General features: G+C 57.8%; 1 protein-coding gene across 1 annotated transcript in view; it reads left to right on the forward strand.

Moving 5' to 3' along the window:
• The first annotated feature begins 13,275 nt into the window (after window positions 1-13,275).
• Window positions 13,276-18,759, forward strand: part of ABLIM2 (actin binding LIM protein family member 2) — a 150,808-nt gene continuing 145,324 nt past the window's right edge. Inside the window, exon 1 of the mRNA XM_067735003.1 lies at window positions 13,276-13,427. Within this exon, the coding sequence (XP_067591104.1) occupies window positions 13,418-13,427 (10 nt within the window). The 5' untranslated portion in view covers window positions 13,276-13,417. The remainder of the gene's footprint in view (window positions 13,428-18,759) is intronic.

Here is an 18,759-nt window from a genome sequence, read left to right on the forward strand (position 1 = left end):
CCTTGGAAACTGCAAGCGCCGTTCCCTCCTGGCTGCCCCTCGTGGCACCCACCTTTCAGAGGAGGCAGGGTGGGGTGGAAAGAGAGAAACTCACCTGGTTCTGACACTTCCGGCCGTATTTCCTTGAGTCAGACACTTAATGTCTCCAAGCTTCACGTTATTCATCTTCAAAATGAGCTCAGAAGCGATCCTCCCCACCCAGCAAAGCGTTGGATGAGACCACAGCCCAGCCGACGTTCTGGCTGCAACCTCCCAAGAGCCCTTGAGCCACAGAAACTGTGTGATGAGAAACGTCGGTGTCTGCGAGCCGCTAAAAATCACAGGGCTCACCCACAGGACAGGAACACGGACAGCGGCATCAATCACCCCTGGGGTCTGTGCACTTCTCCGCTCTGCCATTTGCTAGCTTCGGGAGGACCTCAGTTTCCTCATCTGTGAAATGGAGCCAGCAATATCAGGGGCTGCCAGGAGGACAGATAGGGTAACTCGGGTAAAGCAAAAGCAATGCCTTCGCTGACAGGACTGCCCATTGCTCTGGGGTCGAGCCTTTGGCAGGTGGTCATTGCTTCATCAGTGTCTACTCCCTTCCCCCATCGCCCTGGAATGTCATCTCCTTGTTTGGAGAAGGAAACACAGGTCTGTTTTGACTGCACCTTGGGAGAGCAAATGACAAACAGGACCTGATTTTCTGGAAGGACGAGGATGAGGGTGATTTGACAAAACGCTCTGGCAGACCCCCTTGGTCGCCACAGTTCACGAAAAAAGCACCTGGGATTAGAAAGCACTTGGTCTTGGGGGTGTTCCTGGCTCTGCTGATGGCTGGCTGTGTGACTGCAGGCAGGGTGCTCACCCTCTCTGAGCCTCGGTGTGCCCAGCTGTGAGGTGGGTCACGCGTGGACCAGATGACACACGGACATATTGTAGCTCTGCCTGTTCTCCCCCCAGCCTGCCTGCCCCGGGAGTCTGTCTGGGAGTCCCTGGGTGCCCTAGTCTGCCTTCTCATCTGAGTCCAGATTTTATTGAATCAATCAATCTAAAATCTCCAGGTCCTGCTCTTACGGGCAGACCCGGTCTCACTGTACAACTGCCTGCAGACTGTCCTTCTTCAACCGTATCCACGCCTCAACCTCCCTGTGAGGTCAACATTATCATCCACATCTATGGATGAGGAAACTGAGGCTCTGCGAGATCAGGAGACTTGCCCGGGTCCCACGGCTCAGCAGTGGCCCAGAGGGGCTGGAGCCTGGGTCTCTGGCTCTCCCGGGAGCCACCTCTTCTAGGGACCCGGGAAACCCAGCAGAAGCAAGGCCACAGGTGAGGCAGGGGCCAGGAGACCCGAGAGAGGTGGGGAGAGAGGACCCTCCCGGGGCGTTGGCTGGTCTCCCTCGTTCTGGCCCGGCCTCCTTGGGGCCACCTCGGCACTGGGCAGCCGTGGGCAGCTCCAGTTACGGTCAGGGAAGCGCTGCTGTCGGAGATCCTGGTTAGCCAGCCACAGGGAAGGAATGAGCCCAGGCCAGCAAGCGCGTTCTGCTCACGCAGCGGACGGGCCGGATGGCTGGACGGGCTTTGGCTGCCATTCCAGACCTCAGCCCAGCCCTGTACGCCTACTGTGCACCAGACCCTACAGAACACAGGGCGGACCTGGGTCTCCAGTCCCGGTGCCCTGGCCCCCAGTGACATGACCTGGGGAGACCCCTCCCTTCGTCAGCCTGTTTCCTCACCTGTGTGAGGTGATCGTGACACAGAGCTGGTGAAGGACTGGAGGTGACGTATAGGAATGCTGTGCGCCCAGCACAGGGAGAGCACTTACATCGTGCTGTTTCCATTATTTTTACAAATTTTACATACAGTAAAATTACTTTTGCTCTGGTGTCCAGTTTTAGCACATATAATCGCCCCACGACAATACAAAATGATTCTGTCCCCTCTCCAAACACGCTCTGAACTACGCATGCAATGCTTTTAGCTGGAGGCGGTCAAGCTGGCGGGCTGGGCCCCGCGTCCCCGTCCGGTCTGCGTGGACGGCAGTTCCAAGGCCAGTTCAGCTTCTGAAGCCGTTGCAGGGCTACATGGATCTGACTCTCGTGTGCATGACTAAGACCCTGACCCAAACTTAGTCGGGCCCCCCCCGAGCCCTTTTGCTTTTTTCTTTCTAAAAACATTTTTATTGGAGTATAGTTGATTCACAATGTTGCGTTAGTTTCTGCTGTCCAGCAAAGTGAAGCAGTTGTACATACACATAGATTCCTCTTGTTTGGATTCTTTCCCCATATAGGCCATTACAGAGTACTGAGTAGAGCTCCCTGTGCTAGACAGCAGGTCCTTATTAGTGACCTATTTTATATATAGTAGTGTGGATATGTCAATCCCAATCTCCCAATTTATCGCCCCCCCCCGTGCCCTGGTAACCATAAGTTTGTTTTCTACATCTGTGACTCTATTTCTGTTTTGTAGATAAGTTCATTTGCACCCTTTTTTTAGGTTCCGTAGATTCAGTGTTCGTTCTAACTTTGTCCTAAAGAGACAGAACCCCGCTAAGCCGGTCCAACGCCTCGACCCCAGCGCCCCCTAGTGGATGTCCGATTCCCAGCCTTCAGCAAGGATGCTGTCCGGGGATTTAGCCGGAACCTCTTTCACCCCGATGTTCCCTCTTAGTAATCTTTCATCCAGCGACCCCACCTGCTCCTGGGCCATAAACCCCACCTGTCCACCCTGTATTCAGGACTGAGCCCAGTTCCACCTATTGCAATAGTCCAGAATAAAATCCCTTTTCACTGCTCTAACTGACATCCAGCTCTGGGTTTTCTCTGACGTGCAACCCCCAGGATTCTCTTTATGGGCAGCATGGGGGTGGGCAGCCTCCTTGGCCCCCGCCCCCCAGGCCCAGGGAGGGTGCTTCACCGAGTGGTGGTGGGTGCTCTGCTCACAGTCGGGACTTCTGTGGCAGGAGGTCCACGGAGGCCAGAAGGACTGAAGCTGCTAGAGCCAGGGGCACTGAGGGGCTCTCACGCCCCCTGTTCGCCTGTGGCAGGGGGGACGGGTCGCTGAGCACCGGCTCTCATCACCTCATTATTCTGTCCGTGCCAGCCTGCGAGGGCCCTAGGATTGTTCCCATTTCAAAGATGAGAAGAGTGAGGCCCGGAGAAGGATGATAACCGCAAATCCTTCCTCTGTGGCTGGTGGTTCAGGTTGTGGGCATAGTTGCTCAGAAAACCCACGTGCGGGCTTTTCCTTCGTTAGAAGTTGGAGGCTGCAGGGCCGCTACCGTCTTTTCTCGGCCTCTGTCTCTCTCTCTCTCCCTCTAGCCGAGTGTAAGAAGACAGATAGTTTGCGGTTTAGAGAATAGGTCAGATTACCTGTTATCAGCAAGAATCCTCCTAACTCCTCCCCCTTCTCCCTCGGAGCGGCCCGGGACGTGCTTAGAGAAACCAGGACAGCAACCAGGGTGCGGGATTCTAATGCCAATGAAACATCTCTCGCCCTTTGCTTCCTTTCAACTGTTCTCATCAAGGATTCCTTGAGAAAATGGAGCTCTAATACCCTCAGGCATCCATCGTTCTAACGAATTAACCCCCTGCCACCCCCATGCAGCTAGAACATCCACGGCTAAGCATCCCTGAGAGAAAACAGGCCCGCGAATCACTGAGTCCTGGGTTCAGAACTTGGCCGGAGAAAGGCGACTCGGTTTCCCTTTCCCATCACTCCCAGCTCCCGTTTCCCTTCCCCTACCCTCAACTCCTTCTCCATTTTTTCTCTGTCTCTGTGTCTCTCTCCCTCTCTGCCCACCCCTCCTCCCCACATGCCTGACGTCTCTAGTCTCTGCCATCTCACAGTCACTCAGATAGCTCAGACCCGAGACTCGGCCGCTTTGATTCTCCCAGGAGCCCCGACGCCTGGGATCTGCGCCTGGGATCCAAGGCTCCTTCGGTCATCGCTCCCACCCCCCAGCCTTGGCAGCCTCCTCTCCTGCTGGCTCCGAGCCCTCCCTGTCTAAGCCTGGTCTTCCTTCCCTAACCCCACTCCAGAAAGGGAGACAGGGCTTTGAAGAGGAAGTTGACTGTGAAAGTGATCCCCGGGGACAGGAGTGAGGCCCGAGGAGAGGGCCGCAAGGCGGGGCGGGGGCCAGTGATGAATGGAGGCTGTCGAGCTGCTCACCCTGGACCTTGATCCCTCTGAGATCTTCTAAGGAGCCGAGAGGAATGTGCCTGGGAATTGTCCACTCGAGCCTTGAAGAGGGGCCGTGGGTGCCCAGACTCCAGCCCCCCTTGGTCAAGGGTGGCCTTGACTGATGGTGGCTTCGCACCACTGGGTTGGCAGACGGGCCGGTCACGCAGGCATCCACACCATGCATTAGCGAAGCCCAGGGCAGAATCAAAGAGCCTTGCAGGCCCGCCCTTGCGTGGCTCAGCTCTGCTCACGTCCCCGTCAAGGCCCGGCCACCACGCGGCCTCTACAGAGACTCACTCAGGAGGTTTAGCAAAACAAGGTTTGGCCCTGCGGCCTCAGGAGAGGCTCCCACAGACGCTCGTCCTCTCTCTCCTCCCTGCCCTTGACCGGCACCTCCATCAAGGTCGCTTGAGGGGCGGGAGGCCCAGACCCTCAGCAGCCCTTGCTGCCAGCCCCTTTCACACAGCGGTCCTTGCCCTGCCTATTTACTGCCACCGCGGGTGGAAGAGCCCAGGGATGCCGCCGTGGTCCTCCGGGTTCCGGGCTTACGCCCCCTGCCCTCACTGTAGGGGCACCCCTAGTTCCTCAGGATGATCAGGGGCCGTCACCGTCCCCCGCCACTCCCACCCCTGGGAGAGTAACTCTGCCCTTCTGGTCCCTTGGTCTGAGGTCCCCACTCGCAGGCAGTTTCAACTTCAATGGAATCTTTACTCCGTCCCCTGGTGGAAGCATCCCCATCCGCTCCGCCCGTGCTGAGCCAGGACCACTAATCCAGCAGAGCCCAAGGTCGCAGAGACAAGCAGCACACATCCCACTAGTGGGTCCCTGCGGATGACGGTGACAGGGGCCAGGCGCGCTTCTGCTCTTGGTTCGGTCCTGTGCACCGCCTGCTGGTTCCGGGCGTGTACTGCATCCTGGAAGACAGGGCTCCATCTGCAGGGGACCGTCCCTGTGCTGAGCTTTGGAGGGGGCATTCTATCAGCTGGCAGCTTCCGGGGCAGGACAAGTAGATCCCTTGGTGTGGGACTCAATGTCATGTCTTCTTTGCTGCAAAATGGTACTCCTGTTCTGAGGCCTCTTCCTAAGGAGCCTACATAGACAATATTGCTGCTTATCATTCACAAATTGAACACTGACTTCCTATCAGCCCCCACTGGGTGAAGAATTGGAAACCCAGGGAGTATTCCATGGTGAGTGTACTTCCCCTTCCAGGTCTTGGCAGGTTGACTTCTAAGACTTTCCCTGACACACAGCAGATATTCTTTTCTTGCTGAGTCTTGCCTGGAACAGAGTTGGGAGGTGCCCCCTTTCTTTCCATCTCTGATGAGGGTCAGGCAAGCCAGAGGCGCTCAGGAATTCCCCCATCTCTCCTACCAGACCAGGGAGCGGGTGAAGGGGAGGGCTTCCTGGACTGTCCTGCCACTTAAGTCAAGTGCAATCCAAGTATCCTTCCATCTGGAGGGAGGTCCCGCCCAGGACACTTTCAATGACATCACAAACAGTGATGCCTTAGGGGACTTGAGGGTGGTGTAATAAATAACGAAAGACTCAAGCCCACGTGGCTCAAAGGTCTTTCTTGGCTCATGGACTTGCAAGTCCAGAGGTAGGTGGGTCTCAGTACTGGCTTGATCCAGGGGCTCTGGCCCCACTTCTCCATGATTTCCTCCTGATGTTGGCTTCATTCTCAGGCTGTCCGTATGGGGACAAAATTGCAATACATTCCCCATCACAGCATCCAGACCAGGAGAGAGGAGGGTGTCCTGGCGCTCTCTCCTAAGGAAGACAAATATCTTTTCCAGCATTTCTCCCCACTCGCATCCCATTGGCCTGAACTGGGTCCTATGCCATTCCTGGAGAAAGTCCTGTGTCCAGGGAAAGCTGGGTGCTAAGTGGTATAGCTGATCCCTGTCTCCAGAGGAATGTAGTCACCCTTAGACCCCTCAGAACCTTCTGAACTGGGCCAGCTTACTGCGAAGCCCATGGGGACTTCTTACTGGGGTTGCATGGTGAGAAAGAATGGAAATTTGGGTGCTGTGAGAAAGCAAGGAGCAAGAGAAATGGGCATCAGGTAAACACCAGTGGGAGACAGAGAGTAAGGAATTCCCGAGAGCTGCCCCACCTCTCCACGCTCATATGCTTCATTAGGTCATGATTACAAACTACATACAGCCTCTGCAGCCAACACCTCAAATATCAGGAAAGGGTGAGAGGATGGCTGAAGACCTTGCATGAAATTGCGCCTTCCTTCCTCTCCCCTGGTGTTGGCTGAAGGCAGGTGCGTGGGTGCTCTTTACCAAGAGCAATGTCTGCACACCTATCCTAGGCTGGATCTAAAGTCTTGCAACGCAGGAGAATTAGCACTCTGCGATAGCATGCCTGCAATTAGAGTACTCCACCACGTGGGGGCAGTGAAGCAAAGAGATTGATTGGCCTTGTTGAAACAATACATCTTCCTGTGAGAACAGTATCCTGAGAAGTGTGGATGATAGCATATTTTTCTCTTCTTCTATTTACCTTTCTGTTAAAAATATGCCTCTTCACGAATACGACTGAGTTCCTTTTAGGAAACTTTTGCTACCCACCTGCAAAGTGCCAGGCTTTCTGTGCCCTGGACCCACAGTCAGTGCCCAGGCCTCTGTGTCCAGCCACACAAAGGACAGACACAAAGGGGTGGTTCGGGGAAGTCGCCCTGGGGATGGACGCTGCATGAGCTCCGGTTCGTGGGTGAAGCCAGGCTCGCCTCACCCCAGGGATGGGGAGCAGGCTCCTAGAGTGTTGGGGGTGGAGAACAGCACAGTTCCCAGCAATTGTTTTTAGTGCTGTGGACACAGGGCACGTGGGGCTGGGTCCCCTCTCTGCTGGGGCAGTGTTCCCACCCACGGCGGGATTGGGAGCCAGACCTCAGCCCTCACTTCAGTAGACTCAGCCGTTACGGAGAATCAATGCCCCTTTCTCCTTCCATCATCAGAACTGTAGGGTGTGATGCTGAGCTTGGACCTGAATTCGCTGAATAATCCAGGTGTGTGGACCTGTGTTTGAGGGAGTGAGCTCCAAGATGTGAGTCACATGTTATTTTTACTCCTGGTTTCATGTGGCCGGGTTTTAAATTATTGAGTGGCTGGAAAGATCCCACAATGAAATCATATTTCATTTGTTTCTCCATTTGGCTGTTAAGTGAATCAATTTCTGGGCTGTATTTGGAGGTGAAGGAAAGTACAGAGAAACCCACAGCTTGGGCGAGAAGAGGCCTGGACGTGCCCTGGGTTATTCAGGGCCTCTAACTGTGGCTCTTCCATGGGCCGAGGGCCTCCCACTTGCAGGATGTCTGCACAGCTGGGTTTCCAGGGTGACACCTTTCTAGACCAGGCCCCAGGTGAGCCCAGCCACACCGTACTCTCTGTGGAGAAGCAATTTGTGGGAAGCCTCAGCAGATCCAGGGCAAGGTCAGGAATGTTGGGAAGGGGCTCAGGGAGTCTTACATCTTTCCTTTTGCTGTGCTGAGTGAGAGGCAGAAAAGGGAATGTCAGCAGGGTGCACGCTGACCCTGGAGTTCAGTGGCTACTCTCCTGCACGCTGGAGACCCCGGGATGCACTGGAGACCCTGAGGTGCTCTGAAGACCCCTTGATGAGCCCGACATAGCCCTGCTTGGGTGGTCTGATGTCTGGTGAGGGAGTCAGGAAATAAATAGCAAGAGCATAGAGTGACCTGGCAGGGACAGTCAAGGCCTCGGGGAGCAGAGGTGGCCCCTGGTTTAGCTGGGGGTTCAGGCGGTCTTCTCCAAGGAGGGAATCTCCAGTAGAGTCCAGTGGGAGAGGCTGAGCTGTCAGGTGAGGGTGGGGCATCCTCCAGCACAAGGGGCAGAGGGCCTCTCATGGTTTGGATCCAGTGGGGCAGGTCCCTACGGGCCAAGCACCTCACCCTCGGCTCGGGCCCCTCAGCCTTGTCAGTTGGCCTCCACAACGCCCCCTGGGGGCCCGACGGATCCAGGAGGGGCGTGTGCCGAAGCCCAGAGGCTCGCTCTTCAGAAGGGCCTGGGCGTGCATCCCAGCTCTTCCACTGGGGAATATTTGCATTTGGGCAAGCTAAAGCCTCGACTTCTCCATCTGTTAAATGGGTGTGAGGATGAGGATGGAGGGTTCTCTGACACAGAGTGGTCCCCGGGCATCGCAGCCCTAGTCCTGACTTCTTGCCTCACCTGGCTTGGCCCTGGGCAACCTCCTCAGCGGCAGGTTTTTGTTTTTGTTTTTTTCCTTCTTTCTTTCTTTTTGGGCCGCACTGCACAGACTGTAGGATCTTAGTTCCCCAACCAGAGATCAAACCCGGGCCCTCAGCAGTGAAGGCCTGGGATCCTAACCACTGGACCTCCAGGGAACTCCCTCAGCTGCAGTTTTATACTTATCCTTGGTTCCCTCTACCTGAGCACGAGGCTGGCCCCACTGGGGTTAGACAAAACCTCTCCACCCAGGCTCTTCTGCCCCATTTAAGCAGCCCTCTGGCCCCTCTCCCTCCCAGCCCCTCCTGGGCCGGCCTCAAGAAACCCAACATAAATCCCCACTCCCCCCCAGACTGTGCTGGTCAGCAATGGGGTCTGCCCCAGCCTGCCCTGGTCCCATCCCACCACTCAGGATCCCTCACTTCCCAAGACCCTCAGGCTCCACAAAAGGGCAGTAAACATTTGCAGGACAAATACCCGAACTTTGAAATGATTTGCAGGCCCTCAGAGCAGTGGTGGGGTAGGGGGTGGGCATCTGTCACAGAAAGGAAAGGTCTTTACCCACAGGTCACTGGACTCATTTCTTGAAGACCGTCACCCGGCACAGCCCATGCAGGAAAATGTTCCCCAAAGGTACACCAGGAATGCTGTGCTCTTTTCGCTGAGGAGGGTGTTTTACGTAGTTAACAGATGCTGGGAAAGGAACACGTTTGCATTTACCATTTTTGTGTCTTATGATCACCTCTGGGTTACCAGGAATGGAACCTCCAAATTATAGCCTGGTGCCCACAAGAGAGCAGCGTTTGGTGTAGGAGGCTTGACCTTGGAACCAGCTGGGGCCGGGGGTCTGAGGCTGCCCCCACCATATTCCGCAGCCTCCATCACCAGAACAGTCCACATCCCATACGAAGTGGTAGGAAATTGAGAGGAGGTGGTGGTGGGGTAGAGCTCCCCGTGTTTACTCCAGGGTCCTACCTGGGCTCTTCCCATCTGCTCCTGGCCCCCTGTGCTGCCTGCTGGCACTGGGCACGCCGCCCCCTTTATGACCCAGGGCTCCCACATCCCAGCTCCAATTACACCACTGTCCTCCAGGTTCAGACAAGGAGGGCGCCAGGCCACAGAGCAGGGGAGGAGTGGAAGTACCCGCTTCTAAGGGCATCCTCATTCCGAAGGTGACCATGAGGCCCCAGAGGCGGCAGGCTGAGTGCCCTGAGATCCATCCCAGGAGGAACGTGGGCCAGCGCTACCGCTGGAGGCTCTGGCCAGGGCGCCTAGTCCGCAGATGTCCTGGAAAGCTCAGCTCTTTCTGTGCTCCCCCTGAGTGACGCCTGGCCTGGTCACATCCGCTCTCCAAGCCTGTAGGGTAGAAGACCATGGCCCTCCTTCGAAGGTCGTGGGGAGGATGAAAGCAAATGAAACCTGTGAGTCCTTAGGCAGGAATGATGGGGCAAAGGCGGCAGGAGCGGGTAGAGGGCCAGGGGGCCACTGCCTGGGGCACCCACCTGCGAGGGGCCGGAAGGGGCCCCTGTGACATGAGCTGGCAACTCCCCCAGGGGGAACGTTTGATAAGCGCTTGAAGGGGGAGTGGCCCCAAGGAGCAGGCATAGCCCCTACTCTGTGCCCCTTCTGTCTGCAGGAGGTGTGAGCCCGGCAGGGGTTGGGGGGGGGCAGACCAGGGAAGCTCCTGCTGCCTCATGGTTCCTCCCTCTGCATCTGTACTCAGCAAGGCCCAGCTGTTCCTCTAATATCTGAACGCACTGGACAAACGTTGAAAGGGTCTTGGTTTGACCGATAGCCTGTCTAGGACCTCCTTGTGTCAAGGAGCCCCTCTGACACCCCTTTCCTCAGGGCCTGCTTGAAAGCAGGTGGTGGGATTTCCCTGGTGGTGCAGTAGTTAAGAATCCACCTGCCGATGCAGGGGACACGGGTTCGATCCCTGGTCTGGGAAGATCCCACATGCCGCGGAGCAACTAAGCCTGTGCGCCACAATTACTGAAGCCCTCGGGCCCTAGAGCCCGTGCTCCGCAACAAGAGAAGCCACTGCAATGAGAAGCCCGTGCACTGCAACGAAGAGTAGCCCCCGCTCGCCGCAACTAGAGAGGAAGCCCACGTGCAGCGACGAAGACCCAATGCAGCCAAAATAAAAAAAAAATCAGGTAGTGGCACTTTTTCCAATGAATCATGTGACTCGTGATATAAAGTCTTGCCCGTTTTCTTCTTTAGAACGGTGCCCAGTTCACTAAAGGTATTGAACACATGGTGGGTGGCTGGCTGGATGGAGACGGGCTGGTGATGGCGTGCACCGCTCTCTGGTCTGCTTCGGTGACAGTAAATATCATGATAACTACCACACATTGAGCCCTGACTTTCTGAGCTTTGAAGGGTTTTAGTCACATGACTCATGCGATCCTCCCAACAACCCTATCAGGCAGGCACTGTGGTTTGAAGGCTTAGGAAGCTGAGGCACAGAGAGGGCAAGGAAGTTGCCCGAGGTCACAGCTGGTTCACAGCACCGCGGATGACAACCGAAACCTGGTTCCGTCTACCCAAACCAACCAGTCTCTGTGGGCCCCGTGCAGCAGGCCTGGCCCACTTGGAGTTCCCTTGTGGGAGAACCAGCTGGGCCAGGGCAGAGGCTCGGCTACAGGACACCTAGGTCAAGTCCCTGCATGTCAACTTGCTGGGCGCCTCTGGCAGGACTTCCTTGGGCTTCAGTTTCTGCCCTTGTGAAGAATGGAACCATGGGACCCCGAGGTCCTTCCTCAAGGAGTTGAGAACTGCTGTGACTCCCCTGTCCCTGCCCCATTTGGAGATATCTGCGCAGAGAGGTGGGGCCGGCTCCATGGGGAGGTCTGGGTGGCCGCCTGGCAGGCTGAGCTCTGGGACCAGCTGAGAGCCACGCCACCCAGACCCACACTCTGACTGACGGGGACTGGGGAGCAAGTACCCGACCACACCTTTCTGTGGGGAACTTGACGGAGAGCTTCCTGAAGAGGGCGAGTGGAGGCAGGGGTGCTCCCATGTTGGATGGACTGCTGCCCAGGGTGATGGCCCAGAGGTGCCAGGTGCTGGGGGTCAGCACCCTCTCTCCTTCCCTCCATCCTTCTCTTCCTTTAGACAACTGGTACCCGTGGAGTGCCCACTCCGTGCCAGGCCCTATGAAAGGCACTGAGAAGAATAATAACAGGCTGATAACATCAAAGACATTTACTGATCTCAACTCCTGCTGAGGCACAGCATGCATTAGCTCGTGGCATCCTGAGAAGTATCCTGAGAGGCAGGGACTGCTAACGCTCTAGCGATGCACACGGAGGAGAAGCCAGGCTCCCCACCAGGCGGTCAGATGCCCAGGCCCCCACCCCTAGTGGCCTGCCTCTGCTCTAGCCAGGACTAAGCACCTGAATTTGTTTGTTTGTTTATTTTTTTATACAACAGGTTCTTATTAGTTATCCATTTTATACATATTAGTGTATATATGTCAATCCCAATCTCCCAATTCATCACACTGTCATCTCCCCGCGCCCCCCCCCCCCCGCCATTTCCCCCCTTGATGTCCATACCTTTGTTCTCTACATCTGTGTCTCCATTTCTGCCCTGCACACCGGTTCATCTGTACCATTTTTCTAGGTTCCACATATATGCGTTAATATACGATATTTGTTCTTCTTTCTGACTTATTTCACTCTGTATGACAGTCTCTAGATTCATCCACGTCTCTACAAATGACCCAATTTCGTTTCTTTCTATGGCTGAGTAATATTCCATTGTATATATGTACCACATCTTTATCCATTCATCTGTCGATGGGCATTTAGGTTGCTTCCATGACCTGGCTATTGTAAATAGTGCTGCAGTGAACATTGGAGTGCATATGTCTTTTTGAATTATGGTTTTCTCTGGGTATATGTCCAGTAGTGGGCTTGCTGGGTCATATGGTAATTCTATTTTTAGTTTTTTAAGGAACCTCCATACTGTTCTCCATAGTGGCTGTATCAATTTACATTCCCACCAACAGTAAGCACCTGAATTTAATGCTCTCAGCCGTGGTGGATCCTTCACTCAGCCATTTCATGGATGGGGCCCTGATGCCCACAGAGGGGAAGGGACTCGCTCAGGGCTGCACTGCTGAGAGCAGAGCTGGGTAGAGAACAGGGCACCTGCTCCTCCTAGTCTCCTTCCATCATCACATCCACTTGTGTTCTGGGCAAAAGGCTCCAGGGGACAGGCATTGGAGCTGGAAAGCTGCAGGACAGCCACCCAGCCAGGCCTTCTGGGTTTCTAGGGTACGTGGGGATTTGTCCGACCGGCCTTGCCCATGGCTGGCTCTGCAGGACTTCGGGTCTCCCCCGGAGCCGCTGTCCTCTGGCCTCTCTGCTCCTGGCCCCTCTGCTCGGCCCCTCCTGGCCGAGCCCTAGACCTAGAGTTGGGAGCGCAAGCCTCGCCGGGGCGGGTGGGCGAGTCCTGCCGCCCGCGCCCCCCGCCTCAGTCTCCCTCTGCGGACTGGGGAAAGAGGAAGTTGACCCTTTGCAGATGCACGACTCAACAAGAGCTGCACCAAGCTTGCTTCTCACTCGGCCGCCCGTCTCGCCACTCGCGGGCCGTCGCCAGCCAGGCCGCCAGCCGGGCCCCGTAGACAACTCCGCAGAGACCCACGAGTGACTGCGGGAGGCCGCAGCGGCGTCGCCCGCCTGCGCATGCGCAGGCCGCGCAGCCTGCCGGGACTGTAGTCCGTCCCTGCGGGGGTCGGGGCGTGAAGGTGGAGCGGCGGGGGAGCGGCGCCTACACTTCCCAGGGTGCGCCCCGCCCGCAAAGCGGCGGGGGGCGGGCGAAGGGCGGGGCCGCGGGGCGGGGCGGGGTCTGCGGGGCGGGGCGGGGAGGGGCGGACGCGCCGCGGGGCTGCGGCGGCGCTGCGGGCAGGCGGGCGCAGACAGCCGGGCAGGCGGGCGGGCGGCCCTTCGCGCCGGTAGGCGCGGCATCTGCGGGCAGAAGCATCGGCTGCGCAGAGCCCAGACGACCGACTCCGAGCTGCCGCTGAGATGAGCGCAGGTGAGTGTGGGGACCGAGGGACCCGCGCGTCCCCGAGCTGGGTCGCGGCGCCGCGAGGGCTGGGGTGGCTGCACCTGCAGACTGGGGGTCTGCTCCAGCCAACTTCTGCTTCAGGGTCTTGCAGTCCCGAGGGTCCAGCGCGCAGCCCCCTGTCCCTGCGCCCCAGGCGGTGAGCTTGGCAGCGCGCACTGGGGACCCTTTCCCCGCGCGGCGCCGGGGTGACTGCGCCGGGCTGTCTGGAAGGCGCCACTCCTTTGCTTCTCCCTGGCGTCCGGGGTCGCCACAGTCTGCAGGAGGCGGCCAGGGTCCAGCGAGGGGGCACGGGACCAATGTAGACCCTGCCACGGAGAGGTGTGGTGACATGGGGCCTTTGCGTCAGGGGCCGCCGCCCTTGTGCGGCTCCAGCAGCGCCTGGGTGGGGGGCCGTCAGGCCGACGCCTGACGCCCTGGGCTGGCCCGGGTCAAACTTGGGGTCGCGGAGCGCGCAGGTGTGTGCGACCCGCCCGGACGTGCGCGCGTCCTCTCTGCAGCCCCTCACCCCTGCGTATCCCCACAGCTGGCGCTGGCGACGCACTCGCTGGGTCTGACAGCCTCTGTGTGGCGCTGAAAAATCCCACGTCGCCACAAGCCAGCCGCGCCTAGTGCGTTTGGGGAAACTGAGGCCTAGAGCCGGGGGCCTTGGCTCCTGGAGAGAGTCTGGAGTGACCAGAGCCCCTTTTCGAGAGCCTTCTGGGGCTCGCCACTGGGCTGAGGGCTTCTCCCTACATTCCCTGGCAGGGAGGGGCCGTCACCCCATTTTTCAGGGTGCGACCAAGGCTCACCAGACTTGAGCCACTTGCTCAGCTCACGCAGCTGGGCCAGGTTTCGGACTCCTGTGCTCTCCCCTGAGCCTGTCTGGCCGCAGACTGCAGTATGGCCTCTGGCCATGGTGCAGAAAACAGTGGGGACAGCTGTTTTTCCGGGGGGGCTGGGGAGGACTGGGGAGGGAGTGTGCCTTTAGTGAGCACTTACTGTGTGCTCTCTGCTTGGGGGGTGTGCTTCCAGGGACCAACCCCTCCCAGGGGGAAACAGTTCCCCCCCCCCCAGGTGAGGAAGGAGGGACCACATGGGCGGTGGGAATTGGGAAAGCGGCGGGGAGCAAGTGGCAGGCCCTAGGAGGCAGAATTCTCTAGAAGAGGATTTCTGAAATGGCCAACCTGTTCTCTGGAGGTGGCTGGGGAGCGGGGCACCCCAAGACTTCACAGAACCTCCAGACGCATTTATCTAATGGCAGGTGGGGGTAATGGCAGGGTGCACACAGGGGAATTCTAGGCTTTCCTTGACTATAATTGATACCTCCAGTCTCTCCTGTAATCAGGGGGAGCCCCGAAAGAAGCACTGGCCTTTCCCCCTCCTCATGTGTGGTTGTCCTGGGAGAAGGCGTACGTGGGCACCAGGGCCCTGGGGGATCATGGGCGGAAAGAACAAGGAGGCTGGGGTTTGAATCACAGCGCCCGCCTGCTGGTCGCGGACAGATCGTGGCCCCTTCTGGAGCTTGGCTTCCTGATGTGTGAAAGCAGTATTGCTGCTTCCCTGGAGGGGATAAGGTAGGAGTGGGAAACCCCCCATGCAGTAGGTCCTCCCTCGGTAGCTTGTAAGGGTCAGTAGACCTCAGCCTTGCTGAGTTAACAGAGCCCTTCGGAACTGGCAGTGGGCATGCTCTCCCCTCGACCTGTCGCTCACAGCCCAGCTGATGATTTGCAAGGCAGTAGTTTTCACCCACAGCCGTGGTGGGGGAGAGCAGATGGTGGTCCCTTGTGCAGGGCTCTTGGGCTCTAACGTCTGGCCACTGTGCACATCTGGCAGGTCAGGGGCTTCCATCATCCACAAGGTCAGGTCCCCTGACGGCCCTCCCCAGGGAAGGCTGGCATCACCCCCAGAGCTTGGCGCCAGTAGGTGTGGCTGGGATCACGTGGTCCAGTCTCCGGCTGCCCAGGCGAGCCGATGGTCAGACTCTGAGGCGACCTGTACAAGCACCCCGGGTGGGAGGCTCCCCTTTCCTTCATGCCATCGGGGCCGCAGGCGTATCTTCCTTTAGTCCGATAACCCAGGGCGCCTTTGAGATGGCTCTGGGGTTGGCATCAAGGGCTCATGCAGTTGCCTCCATGTGTTGTTGCACAGTCATTTCGAGTGGCCAGGGAAATTGTTCAAGTGGCAGCATGGTGAGGTAGAAGGAGCTGGCGTTCTGCATCAGATAAGTTCACTAGCTGTGCTTGATTCACTGTTACCCCCGCCTCGGTTTCCCCACTGTGTGCAGGGAACGCCTTTGGCTCTGTGTACAATGCTGGCCCACGCTTGGCGGGACCCAGGAGATGATGGTGAGTCTCGTGGTGGCTTCCTAACATCACAGCCCAGGTGGTCACGGCAGGGCAAGGCGGGGCAGAGGAAAGAACCTGAGCTGGGAGGGGCTCCGGCGCCAGCTCTGCTACCGTCGGGTCCGTGCTCTCTTGCAGCCTGCATGTCCTTCCCGGGGCAGCTGCAGGCCTGGTGGGTAGGATTTCCCTGGGTAGTCAGAGGTTCGTGGGGGATTGCGTTAGTCTTCCAGGACCGCCATAACAAAGTAACCACAGACCGTGCAGCTTAAACAGCAGAAATTTATCTTCTCACACTTCTGGAGGCTGGAAGTCTGACATCAAGGTGTCGGCAGGATTGGTTTCTTCTGAGGCCTCTCTCCTGGCCGTGTAGACGGCCGCCTCCTCCCTGTGTCCTCACATGATCTTCCCTCTGTGTGTATCTGTGTCCTTATTTCTTTTTTATAAGGACACCAGTCATCTTGGATTATGGATTTGGTGGGGGGGATGCAGGCCCAGAACAGGAGTGCAGGGCCAGGTGGAGAGCTGGGTGGCCGGCTCAGCCCTCTTCTGTACCTGTGGCTGCTGTGTTAGGTTCACGGAGCTGGAAGGGGCCTGGGGGATGCTCCAGTCCAAAGCCACCTACCCACACAGAGGGGAAACCGAGGGCTGGGGAAGGAAAGGCAGCCCTCCGGGGGCCAGGAGGGTGTGTGGCAGACAGCCTGAGGCCCGTCCCCTGCTCTGGCTGGCTCAGCCCCGGCATTTGGAGCAGAGAGACACATTTCTAATCCAAGTGTGGGCTCTGCTGTCACCACAGACGTTCACCACGGCGTTCCTGACAGCAGCAGAAAGTTAGAAACCAGCTACGTGTGGGGGGGAGCGATGGGATACTAGCCATGCGATTGTTCAGCCAGTCGACAGAGGTTTACGAAACGCCTGCTACGTGCCCAGCACTGCTCCGGGCCCGGGGCTCAGCCGTGGATGAGAACAAACGGCATCTGTATCCTCCTGAAACCTGTCCTCTGGGGGTGGCGGGAACATTCTAGTTAACTGTATGACAGGGGTTTCTCATGCTAGGAGAACGTGCTTAAGAAGAGCTTAATTTAGACGGCAGCTGAGGACAAGATTGTATATCTTATATGACTGCAACTTTACAAGACAGTGGAGGAGAGCAGACTAAGGGAAGTAGGTCAAGCCGTGCACGGCGTCCTCCTGGTGGAGGTGGCAAACGAGCCGCTGCTCCCTGCTCTGCGTCTCTATACTGCCCGTCACTTTCCCCAGTTTTCTTCACTGTGTGCGCCTGTCTTCTGCAATGAGAAATCAACTGAGACGAGAGGGCGTTGCTTCCAGGTCTAAGGCAGCCGCGTGCTGCTTCCGGAGTCTGTGACTTGGTGAGAGGTCGGACCGTTCCATCCGCGGGGGCCACTGTCCTTAGCTCGGGTGGAGGTCTCCCAGATGGCAGCACGTGGCTCTTAGCACAGGTAACGACACTGGTGCCCGTTTTCCGTGTTTCCATCTGAATTAGGTGTGGCCAAAGACAAATCATCCTGACCCAGAAATTCATCCGAAATGGCATCTGCAAAGGGTGGCCGTTGCCCAGGAACCAACGGGACGCTCTTTAACTCAGCCTGGGCATTCTGGTCTCCGAACTGTTGGTCCCTCACGTCCAGGGTCACTTCCTAACCCGCCACCCGAGACCCTTCGATTCTTTATGGTTTCCGGCCATGAGGTAGTTTGGGGGTAGATGGCATATTCTCTAGACCGAAGCCCTGACTTTGGTGAACTCTTGGACCGTCCAGTCTTACTGTCCCAGAAAAGGGAGTGGGACCCTCCCTCTGGAGAAGTCCCCTGTCAGACACCCGGACCATCCAGAGCATCGTCTGCATTGTGGGAGAGCTGTGAGCTGGTGAGAGGGAATCAGCAAGTCTGGTGGTGAAGGGAGCGGGCGGGGAGGTGTCTGGCCTCTGGACGGGCCTCTCCTGCCGCCGGGCCTCAAGGCCAGGCCAGCTGCCGGGACGCTGAGCTGCTTGCCGGATGCCTGACCCCAGAGCCCCGGCTCCGCACAGACACGGGCGCTTCCTTGGCCTCAGATCCCAGCTCTGCCACCTGCCAGCACGGGATCGTCGAACCTCTCTGAGCTTCTGTTGCCGCCTCTTCTGGGGTCTCCGTGGCGACCCAGGGTGCTGAGTGCGTGGCACGCGGAGGAGCTTGGAAATCAGTTAAAATAGTCGCAGCAGGAAAACTTGGGTGGTGTTCGGACGGCAGCGTGTATTTCTTGAAGGTGATCGCGTGGTCTCGCGAGCTGCTGTGGGGACCGGTCAGATGTGTGCCCAGCCCGCCGGCTGCCCGAGCAGCGGGCCTCGGGCCGCTAGGACGCGAGGCACAGCAACCTGAGTGCTGCGTCTTTGTTTACTCAGGGATGTTTCCATTGCCAAGGTCTCTAGGGTGTCGGGCAGCACCCTACTTCAGTGTCACGCAGCCTCGGCTTGTGGGGTGCTCCCTTGGGGCCCATGCCGGGACCAGATGCTCCTGGGACCTTTCTCAGGGCCGCTGGAGTGTCCCCACCTACAGATGGGGAAACAGATGCCTGGGCGGGCCCGTCAGGTGCCTGGCTTCACTTCATGACGTTTGCAAATGCCAGAGCTGCATTTGAACCCTTTTCTGCCCCTGCGTGTATTAGCTGTTACAATGGTAACTTTGTAACGTGTGGCCGAGGATGGGTAAGGCTTGACCCACTGGGGGCATCACGATGACGCTTTCTAGGGTGAGTGGTGGTTACAACCCATCTCCTCCCCTGAGCTGAGAAGCGTGTTCCCATTTCCAGGCGTGGCGCCTGCCCGCATAGCCAGGAAGGCAGAGCCAGCCCCAGCCCGGCTCTGTCTGCCCCCAAGCGTGTGCTCTTGGCCTCCAGCGGGGGCTCCTGTCTGGGGTCATGGCGTGGCCCCGGGGATCCACCCGGGCATGGACAGCTCGGACCGTGAGAGAGTTTCACCAGGTCAAGT

Source organism: Pseudorca crassidens, chromosome 4 (assembly GCF_039906515.1).
Source record: "Pseudorca crassidens isolate mPseCra1 chromosome 4, mPseCra1.hap1, whole genome shotgun sequence".
Classification (NCBI taxonomy): Eukaryota; Metazoa; Chordata; class Mammalia; order Artiodactyla; family Delphinidae; genus Pseudorca; species Pseudorca crassidens.